Source organism: Callithrix jacchus, chromosome 10 (genome assembly GCF_049354715.1).
Source record: "Callithrix jacchus isolate 240 chromosome 10, calJac240_pri, whole genome shotgun sequence".
NCBI lineage: Eukaryota > Metazoa > Chordata > Mammalia > Primates > Cebidae > Callithrix > Callithrix jacchus.
Genome location: NC_133511.1, coordinates 19,953,133 through 19,964,384, shown reverse-complemented (window position 1 = coordinate 19,964,384; position 11,252 = coordinate 19,953,133). Strand labels below are relative to the sequence as shown.

Below are 11,252 nucleotides of genomic sequence, written 5' to 3'. Positions count from 1 at the left end.
CATAGATTTTAATATCCTTTGAAATACATTTAGGGAATCCTGACTTAGATAGATACCAGAATAAAAAGAATTCTGGTGTTATTCAGAATTCGTTTTAAAGCTCACCTGTTCCAGGCATGGTACTGTGGACAGGAGGGACAGAGAGGGGACCCAGAGACCCCGAGGGAGATACCTGAAAAACAACAAAAGCTTGTAAATGTCCATTTCTGCTCCCCTCTCCAGCTTCAGATCATTCTCCAAAGACAGTAGGCCCCAGACTCTGTAGAGACCAGGGCTTGGCTTCCTTGGTGATTTCCTAGTCCCAAGCCTACACTCCATCCTCCTTTCTATGGGATGGTCTCTGGACCACGTACTGGTATCCAGATCCAGGACCAGTCTGCTCTGAAAGATCCCTGGTGTCAACACCAGGCCCCTCCAGCCCCAGACAACGTGTATCCCCTGATAAGGTTTCTTTGGCACTGCCAAGCTGAAGGCTGCCTTGCCTGAGAGCCCTGGAGGTGAGAAAGACAAGCCTCTTGGGCCCTGCTGTGGCAGGTACTGCTGGTTGCCTCCCTGTTTTCTGGTCTCCATCGCTTCCTCGCTAAAAGAACCCTGCTTTTGCTCAGGACAGCAGGGTTGCTCAGCCTAGCAGCCTCTCTCGGGGTTTCCCGCTCTGATGGATGAATGCAGCATGGATTCTCCAGAGGTAACTGGAGGCCTTGAACTTTGGTCTCTGAAGCTTTTTATTTTGCCCTGGAGACCTCACAGCGTCATCAGCTCTGAGATTAGAAAGGGACCTAGGATAATTTTGTTTACCCTGCCATGCAATTCAGGAACCTCCCCTTCACTGTTACTATCTTAGAACAATCTAGAAAAAAGATGTAACAGAAAGAACAGAGCTTGGAGCCCAGCAGGTCTGGGAGTAAGTCAGCTCCACCACTATCTGCGTGACTTTGGACAACTTGTCTAACCCCACTGAGATTTGGTTTTCTCCTCTGTGAAATAGCAATAGTTCTTCCATTTCATTTTAATTAAGATATAATGAGATAATGTCTGTAAAGTTTCCAACCTAACAGCTGGTAAACAGTGTCAGCTTGTTAAATGCTAGTTCTCTCCCTTTCCGGAGAAAGAAGCCGTCGACTACTGTGTATCTCTAGACGTTATTCAACTCATCTTTTGAGCTAAAGTCTGTGTATTTTCACTGCCCCTTATTCTTCTCATGATAACAGGGGAGGCTCTGACCAGGTGTTTGCAAGGGTATCAAAATGTAGTTTTGCTCTCCCCAGTTTGGAAGATCCCATTCTAACAGGATGCAGCATGTACTTATTTCCTCACTAATCACCAATGGTTTTCCTGTTTTCATTTACTTTTCCTTATACAATGAGCCTCCTCAGTAGGCTGGTGGCCTGCAAAGGGTGGAGACGGTGTGGGGCACAGGTTGGGAGGGGTGGCAAAGTGGTAAGAGATGTTATCAATAATTTCCCTACCTCCTCACCTCCTCGCTCCTGGCTGTCACACCCAAGACATGTATTGTTGTTGCTGTTGTTTTGAGATGGTGTCTTGCTCTGTTTTCCAGGCTGGAGTTCAGTGGCGTGATCTTGGCTCACTGCAACCTCCGTCTCCTGGGTTCAAGCGATTCTCCTATCTCAGCTTCCCAAGTAGCACACACCACCACGCACCGCTAATTTTTGTATTTTTAATAGAGACAGGGTTTCTCCATGTTGGCCAGGCTGGTCTTGAACTCCTGACCTCAGGTGATCCACCCACCTTGGCCCCCCAAAGTGCTGGGATGAACAGGCATGAGCCACCGTGCCCGGCCTTGTTGTTGTTTTTAAATAAATGATAATATATTTGGTCATGGTGGCCAGGTTGTTTCCTTCTGGAGACAGGCTAGGCATATGCAAACAGACATACCCACGGTCCCCTGTTTTATTTTCTAGATATATGGTAGCATTCTGCCCACACTGATCTGCACCATTGTGCCTTTCCACCTGCTAATCATTTTATTCCAGAAGCAGAAGAAACTATGTCCTAGTCCCGAGGGACTGTCACAATGAGACCCAAAGATAGGATCAGAAAATTTTCTGTCTCATTTTCTTCATGACATCGCAAGTGTTAGTGTAACCATTTATTTAATATCCTTCACCCCCATTAGGCTGTAGACTTTATGAGGGCAGGGGAATGCCTGCGTGGTTCACTGCTGCACCCCCAGTGCTTTCTATGTTGCCTGGAACATTGCAGGTGCTCAGTAAATATGTGTTGAATGAAAGCTAATGAGGAACAGGGCCCCTGCATGGCTCCTCTAGGCCCCCACCATGTCTCTTGATGTTGATGTCCTGGGTTGGCATTGAACCAAAGGGAGAAGCTACTACTTCCCATCTGCCCTAAACAAAGTCCAATCCTTAATGATTCCAAAGTTCCTATGACATGACCCAAGTGTCTTCACAAGACCTACGATGCCCGATGTAACCCAGCCCCTGCCTGCCAGTCCAGCCTCCTCATTCACACTCTCGCTCCCTGGTTTCCACCCATTCCAACCTTCTATGCTACTTTCCTCCTGCCCCACCCCACCACCGGCCTCAGAACCTTCGTACAGGCTACTTCCTCTACCTAGAATATTCTTCCCTGTCCTCACTCCTCTCTACCCCCCCCAATTCAGACACTTTCCCTGTTAATATCAATGGTGACATTCACATTCTTCTGGTATCAGTTTAAACATTATTCCTCAGAAGCTCTTGACATCCTGGACTAGGTTAGGCACCCAAATACCTGTAGCTCTTCTCCGAAGCCTTCATCACATATAGCATTTGTTTAGTATCTGTTTTCCGGATACACTGTAAGTAGGGGTCACATGTGCTGTTCACCACTGGAGCCCCAGTACCAAACATATAGTGAATGCTTAAGGAAGAAATAATGAATGAATATCATGTTGCCTCCAACTTCACATGTTCAGTGATCCCTTACTGAGTTTAGGGTACTTCAGCATCCATTGCCCATTATGATCCAACAGTCATCAACCCCTCTAATTTTAATCCTAAACCCTTTGCTCTAGCCAAACTGAAATGCCTGTGATTCCCCAAATGCAACATGTTGTTTATAATTCCATGCCTTCAGGCTGGGCGCAGTGGCTCATGCCTGTAATCCCAGCACTTTGGGAGGTCAAGGCAGGCAGACCACCTGAGGTCAGGAGATCAAGACCAGCCTGGCCAACTCTACTAAGAATACAAAATTGGCCAGGTATGGTGGTGGATGCCTGTAATCCCAGCTACTTGGGAGACTGAGGCAGGAGAATCTCTTGAACCCAGGAGGCAGAGGCTGCAGTGAGCCTAGATTGCACCATTGCATTCCAGCCTTGGCAAAAACAGCAAAACTCTGTCTCAAAAATATTTAAAATAAATAAATAAAATATTAAAAAATAATTCTAGGCCTTCTCATAGCTGTTCCTTATGCCTTGCATGCTACTCTTGCTAATTCCTAATCTATTCTCCAAACAAATTAGATATCCATCGTCCCGGCCCCATTCTGATTTGGGTGTCTTTCCTCGTGGTTCCCATGGCACTCCTAAGGGGCTCATTCCTGCCCAACACTCCTCACATCTACTTGGTTGTTGTTTCTCGCCTTTTCTGATCCCTTCTTTTCAGCTTCTTCCCTGATCTTCTTCCTTTGCCCATCACTGGTGGCATGGCCTTTGCTCTTTGCTTCCTCTACATAAACTCCATAGGCGAGTTCCTTCTCACCCAGGATTTCAACCATTACCTACACACTGTGACTCCCCAGTCCCTGTCTTCACCCCAGCCTTCCCTTCTTACCTCCAGACCCATAATCGCAAGTACCCAGGGACATTCCCACATGGGAGTCCTGCAGGCCTTGCTGTACATCATGATGACATAAGAATGGAAATCATCACTTCTTCCCATTCCCAAGCCATCTCCTCCTGGTTTGCTTATTCCGTAAATGGCACTACCATCTACCCAATCAGCCCAGCCTGAATGCCGAGCGTCATCACAGAGGACTCCCTTTTCTTCTTCTCTCTTCCTGCCCCCATCCAGCTTTCCATTCATTAACCAAGACCTTCTAATGATTTCCTGAATCCCTCGCACCTTTCTCATTCCTACCTCGTGGGGTTGCTTTGCCCTTGATCTTTCTCTCCTGGATACCTGCAGTCCCATCCTAACTGGTCTCCCTGAAACCCATCTTGTGCCTCTCAAACCATCTTTTATTCTGCAGTCAGAATGATCATTCAAAAGAGAAAATGGCCGGGCGTGGTGGTTTCATGCCTGTAATCCCAGCACTTTGAAAGGCCAAGGCAGGTGGATTATGAGATCAGGAGTTCACGACCAGCCTGGCCAATACGGTGAAACCCCATCTCTACTAAAAATACAAATATTAGCCAGGTGTGGTGGTGTGCACCTGTAGTCCCAGCTACTTGGGAGGCTGAGGCAGAAGGATTGCTCAAACCTGGGAGGTGGAGGTTGCCTGGCCAACATGGTAACCCCATCTCTACTAAAAATACAAAATTAGCCAGGCGTGGTGGCTAATTTTGTATTAGCCGAGATCACATCATTGCACTTCAGCTTGGGTGACAGAGCGAGACTCCATCTCAAAAAAAAAAAAAGAGGCCGGGCACGGTGGCTCACACCTGTAATCCCAGCACTTTGAGAGGCTGAGGCAGGTGGATCACGAGGTCAAGAGATCAAAACCATCCTGGTCAACATGGTGAAACCCCGTCTCTACTAAAAATACAAAAAATTAGCTGGGCATGGTGGTGAGTGCCTGTAATCCCAGCTACTCAGGAGGCTGAGGCAGGAGAGTTGCCTGAACCAAGGAGGCGGAGGTTGCGGTGAGCCGAGATTGCTCTATTGCACTCCAGCCTGGGTAACAAGAACAAAACTCTGTCTCAAAAAAAAAAAAAAGAAGAAAAGAAAATGACCATGCCAGTAGCCTATGAAACTCCTTCAGTGATTCCCCCAAGGCTTCAGTTCCTTAGCATTGTGTACAGTCCCTGCATTCTGGCCCCTGCTGATCCGTCCAGCCTCATCTTTCAACACTCCTCATGGAACCAGCTGTGGTCCTGTGAACGTGCCGCACTCCCCCTGCCCACTCCACGGCTCTCCTACTTTCCCCTGGGAGAGCTCCACCCACGTTTATTTGCCTTTCGATTCCTCCTCATCCTTTAGACTCAGCTCAGGTATTAATTATCTCCTTGGGGAAGCCTGTCCTAACCACCAGTTCCCACAGTTGGTTAGCTGCTGCTCCTAAGTTCTCCTGGAGAAATAATCATGCTGTTTTTCAGTTATTTATTTACCTGTTCCTCTGCTAGGCAATAAGGTCCTCTGGGACAGGGAACAAACAATGTTTGTCTTTGTATCCCCAGCACTTGGTGCAATATATAGAAGGTAGTTGGTAGCTGGTTGGTGAAAGAATAAACAATGGTGTAGTTTTTGGGAAACAGCTGTGTCCCACTGTGACAAGGCTGCATTTTGCTCATCTTAGAGTGCTGAAAGACTCAAGGTCAGTATCATCCTCCCCCACTCCCTTAACCTTCAACCATCCTCATCCCCAGTCCCAGAGAAGAACCTTCCCAACCCCACCCTCCAGGAACCATTTCTCCCTACATGGAGAACGTATTTCCTACCCTCTGAAATTCCTTGTCTGCCTGGAACTTCAAATTGTTCCCAGCCCCGGCTTTTCCCTTGAACTCCAGAGTCACAGATGTAACTCCTTCACACTTCCTCTCGGATGCCTTATAAGTATGTCCTGCTTCATATGACCAGCCCCAAATTCTTAGCTTTTTTCCTCAAACTTGCTCTTCCTGCAGTTTTCATCATTTCAAAAAATGGCAGTGCTTCCCAATGCATTGCTCGGGCCAAACTCTTGCAGTATCTGTCAGTCTTTCTTGTATTCCGTATCTGAGCACATCATGCTGCTCCACTGTCAAACCCAGGCCAGAATGCAACCATTCCTTCTCACCTCCATGGCTGCCACCCTAGGCCGAGCCTCCACCACACAGCCTAACCACTGTTATTCTCCTAGCCGGTCTCCTGCTTCCACACAGATTACTCCCCACTTAGCAGCCCACGTCAGCCAACTTAGCCTTCTCTGGCTACAGCTCTCCAAAGGCTTCTCATTTTACCCAAACTGAAAGCCAGGGGCCTTTCAATGACCTCCAAGAGCTTGGGTGCTCTGCTTCCTGTTTCTTCTGACTTCCTCTCTTACTTCTGGTCCCCTTTCTTGCTCTGTCCCCAGACACACTGGCTGCCTTGCTGTTCCTTAAACATGCCACCTGGATCTTCTCACTTGCCGGTGCCTCTGCCTAGAACACTCTTTCCCTCAGATATCCACATATTTCATTCCCTGACAACTCCAGGTCTCCGTTCACATGCCCTTATCCGGAAGTTCCTCTCTGACCTCCCTAATGAAAGAGCACCTCCCTGCTGGCCCTGTCTATTCCCTAGCCTCTCTTTAGTGCTCTTTTTACTGTATTCTATACAGCATCTCTTTGCTTATTTATTTACTGGATGCTCCCCTCTGCAGTCACCACCTTCCCCTCCAAGCATCACGTCTCTCCAGTGCTTGGCGGGCAGCTTGGCTCCTGGCCACTCACCAGCCGGGAATTGTAGACAGGTGGTTTGATGGGTGTGGCCACAGGGCAGTTGATTCGCTTCTCCTTTTGTCGTCGGTTGCAGAACCAGACCCTCACCACCTCCTTCTCCATGGACAACTGCTCCGCAATCATGGAGATCTCCTCTGAGCTGGGTTTTGGGTTCTATAGGGACCGAAAGGGCAGAGTATGGTCAAGAGAAGGGAATCAGGGGCAGGGAACAGAAGTCGCAAAGAAACAGGATACAATATACAAGAATCAAAAGCTTTAGAGTCAGACCTAGGATGGAATACTGGCTTTATCACTTACTATGTGTCCTTAGCAAACTTTCTTAACCTCTCTGAGCCTGTCCTATCATCTATGAAATGATAATAATCATGCCTACCACATAGGATTATTGTGGGAATTAAATGAGAAAATGTGTGTAAACTGCCAAGCACGGGGCCTGCCACAAAGCAGGCTCTCCATAGATGTAGGCTCTCTTTTCTTCGTTCCTGAGTTGGGAAGACAGGAGTCCATGGATGAGTTACGTGGGGCAGGCAGAGTCCCCAGAGCCCCTGCCCTCTTTTGTACTCTTGCCTTATAACCTGATGTCCTTCTCCCTTGTCATTTCTTCTTTTTGAGACAGAGTCTTGCTCTGCTGCCCAGGCTGGAGTGCAGTGGCGTAATCTCGGCTCACTGCAACCTCCGCCTCTTGGGTTCAAGCAATTCTCCCTGCTTCAGCCTCCCAAGTAGCTGGCATTACAGGCATGTGCCATCATGCCCAGCTAATTTTTATATTTTTAGTAGAGATGGGGTTTCACCATGTTGAGCATGCTGGTCTTGAACTCCTGACCTCAAGTGATCCACCTTCCTCGGCCTGGATTACAGTGCTGGGATTACAGGCATGAGCCACAGCTCCTGGCCTGCCTTGTCATTTCTTCCTGTCCCCCTGCCTCAAAGCAGGAAATGAGAAAGCTAAAGCACATGGACCCATCAGGGCTGTGGTACAGTGATACATGCGACATAGCTGCCACTCCCTTGTTTTGATCTCTCATACCTGGTCTTTAGCCCCGCCACTTTCCCCCACTCCTACACCCTCCCTTAACCTTGCCACTCTCGGAAATCTAAAAAGAAGGAAGAGCCAGTTCCTGTCATTGGGCTAGCTGGATGTGGCCACCAAATCCTTGAGCCAGATACATGGGGGATCTGCCAGATGGGCAGCAGTCCCAGAGGCCTGGGGCCTTTGGAGGCTCGTAGTACCCATGGCAGCTCTGGAGGCTGGGATCTGAGGGAGTCTGGCTAGAGGCCGGTTAGACCACACCTGTTTCTCCCTCCTCTCTTCCCCAGCTCACATGGGGCTCACAGCTTCCACATACTGGCTCAAAAATGTGCTTTTGCTACTAGTTCCAAAAAATGTAGGTATATAACATGATCACAAATATTTGAATGTGCACAGAAAAGAACGACTGGAAGGAAATGTGGTCAGATGGCATTTGGCGATGGGTTTTTTCTTTTCTATTTCACTGTACTTTCCAAATTGTTTACAATGAACATTTATTACAGTTACAATTTGAAAAATACAAAATGTACTGCATGGAAAATGGAGAACTCATATACAATCCCCCAGCTTCACTCCTTTACCTCAACTGGATGCAGAGATACACTGTGTTCTGGGACCCTACAGCCGGCTCTTTAAATCTCCCAATAAGAGAAACAAAGGGCCCTAAACAGGGGTCAGAGCAAGAAGGGTCAGTGGAGGAGGTTCCTGGAACTGAGATGGAGGGCAACTTTGCACTGCAATGCCTGGGCACCTGGAGTAGGAGAGTGTGTTTTCTGACCGTGTCCCGGGGCAGGTGTGAGGTGCAGAGGGGGCCAGTGCCAAGGGGCCTGTGCTGTGTCTGCTCCCCCTACCTGTGTGAGCAGCCCACCCATGCCCACCCGAAGGCACTGCTCACATCTTGAAACCTCTTCTCCAGAGTCAGGCGGATGTTGGTCTCGATGCTGGTCCGTTTCTTTCTCTTCCTACCAAACACTTCACTGAGACTGGGGTAGGAGCTGGGCGTGCTCACTGAGGGGTCTGACGGAGAGGACTCTGTGGGGACACAAATGAGCAAAGAAAGCTGAGAGAAGGGGAAAAGTGGCCGGTGCTTTCAAGCATTTGAGGTCCAACAACCGTTCTCAATGGGCTCTGTGGTGGCATTTTCAGGAGCAATCCCCTTTCCCAGCAGGGAGCCCAGAACCGATCAAGAATCCTGCTTCTCCTTGTTGCGCAGGGCAAAGGCTCTCCATGGCCCTCCATGGCCCCCACAGCAGTGTCTCCAGTGCTTGCGGTCATGGCTGAGGGATGCCCAGGCATCGGCAGCATGTGTGGGTGTAAGGGTGCACCGGCAGGGCTCCTGCAGGTAATGCTCATGAGGCTGCTGTTTACAGATATGCCTGGATGTGAATACTGAGTGAAATGTGAAATGGGATTTGAAGCCAAAAGCAATGGCACTTGGTGGCGGACCGCTGGTATTGGAGGCATCTTCCTGCCAGTGCAAATGTTGGAGCTAAGGCTGTAGGGTCATAGGAGGGATGACCCTGAGGAGGGATTCAGCATCCAAGAGGGACTAGAAATGGTCTACAGGGCCCTTCCCCAGAGAGTTGAAGACCTTTGGATCATTTCGCTCACTTCAGTGCTTCCGTAAAGGCTGTCTAAGGGATGACCTGATGGGGGAGCTTCCTGCCCCCTCCCACGCTTGCATGTGGAGGGCCTTCCACAGGAGTCACAGCCCTGGCTGGCCGCCCCACCTTTCCTCCCACTCCACTGTCACCACGAACCCACGTGAACACACTGAAGAGAGCCCAGCCCTGGAGACCAGTGTGCTCCCTCCCTCTGCCTAGGCCAGTGGTTCTCAACCAGGAGTGACTACATCACCACCACTCCACCTAGGACATGTGGCAATGTCTGTAGACATTCTTGGCTGTTTCAACTGGGGGTGGATGCCACTGGCAACTAGTGGACAGGGACCAGGGATGCCCAAAACATCCTGCAATGCATAGGCCATTTCCTGGCACAAGAATGACCTGGCCCAGCATGTCCATAGTGCCAAAGCTGAGAAGCCCCGTCCTACGCTAGTCCCTGCTGCCAACCTCTCCTTTCATTATTCCAAATGTGTGGTCCATTAGCTCACACCCTCGACCTCCTGGGATGCCTCCCAGCCACCACCCCTCACTGAGTCCTGCCACAAACCCCACTCCTGCTGTCAAGCTTTCCTGGGTTGTAGTAAGTCCCTGTCTGCTGAAAACCTACTCAAGAATTAGCCAGGGAAAGACCCTTTGTCATACCTGTGGTCTCCCCCTCCCAGTGAGACCCTAGAGGGTCCACTGCTCTGTCTCCCTGACCTAGACTTATATCAGACAGCAATCTGTGTAAGTGTGTCTGCTCTGTAGACCCAGACTTTGTTGATGGAAATTGTCCTAAGGTCTATGCTGGGTGAGATGGGGTAGGAATGGAACGGGGGCAAGTCTTGATGGACACAGACCTAAATCCACATCCTCCTGAAGGCTTCCCAGTAGTCGGGCTGATACTTCCATCTATACTTGCCTGTGTCCTGTGTCTTGTTTCTGCGTTGGCTCCAGTCTCAGGAGAAGGAAGGGTTGTTAGCTATCAAGACCTGAAAGCCCCAACACGACAAGTCACTGGCCCTCCCCTGCAGAGCCCTGTAGAGCCCCTGGCATCTGTGTTTGCGAGGCCCACCTGCATCATTCAGCCACTTCTCCAGCAGGGGCTTGAGCTTGCACATATTCTTGAAGCTCAGGTTGAGGGCCTCGAATCTTGAGATGGTGGTCTGGCTGAAGTCGTTTCCATACAGCTTTCCCATTGCCAGCCCCACATCTCCCTAAGCATGGGGACCAAGAGGGAGGAACATGAGAGGCAGCCTGCTCCTCTTGTTTACCCACTGTCCTGCACGATCCTAGCACTGATCACACAGCCAGCCTGAACGTTCGAGTGCTCGCCCATGCTCAGCTCCTTTCCAAGTCTCCTCCCTCTAAGTTGAAGAATTGGTTTCTTTCTCTCCTTAGACTCTGAGTGGACCATGCCCATGTGCTCAGGAGAGTCAGCCCCTTTTCCACCTCTCATTCTCCCCCACCAGCAATGTCCTCAGTCTCCCTACCAATGGCAACTGTGCCCTATTCTCAGAGAACTCAGGGACATGATGAGCTGGCCCCAACACATGGAGCCTCTGGTTGCTCTTGAAAACAGCACTTGGGAAGCCCAGTCCCCAGCCACTCCTCAATTTCTTCTATCTTTTCCCCTAAAGCCAAACCTGTGTGAAGCCCAGCTTAATGCGCCTCTGCTTGAAGGTCTTGGCAAACTTCTCCAGCTCCTCAAGGTCACTGGGCTCATCGGCTCCTCCAGAGCTGGGTAGATGCTTGGGCACTGGGAGATGCTGGGACGCTTCCAGGTGGGGTTCTAAAGAGGATCCTGGCAGCCCAGGGCGCCCAACTGCCTGATAGGAAACACACCAAGCAGATCCACAAAGATCAATAAATTACATTTTCTGATTTTTTTTTTTTTTTTTTACTAATAGGCCCACTTAGAGGATGACAGATCCCTGGATACATTTGAGTCCTACTTTTTCCCAGAGGTATGGAAGTTGAATTGAAGTTTCTATGAATGTATAGCAAACAATTGGAATATCTGGGT

The 11,252-nt window shown here is 49.4% G+C and overlaps 1 protein-coding gene across 1 annotated transcript in view; it reads right to left on the bottom strand.

The window, feature by feature from the left end:
* The window catches only part of POU2F3 (POU class 2 homeobox 3), an 85,287-nt gene that overhangs the window by 2,960 nt on the left and 71,075 nt on the right, over positions 1-11,252 (bottom strand). Inside the window, exons 7-11 of the mRNA XM_017977610.5 lie at positions 10,873-11,055; positions 10,302-10,443; positions 8,518-8,654; positions 6,584-6,745; positions 106-172 (exon numbers count right to left, since the gene is read on the bottom strand). Coding sequence (XP_017833099.3) covers positions 106-172; positions 6,584-6,745; positions 8,518-8,654; positions 10,302-10,443; positions 10,873-11,055 — 691 coding nt within the window. The remainder of the gene's footprint in view (positions 1-105; positions 173-6,583; positions 6,746-8,517; positions 8,655-10,301; positions 10,444-10,872; positions 11,056-11,252) is intronic.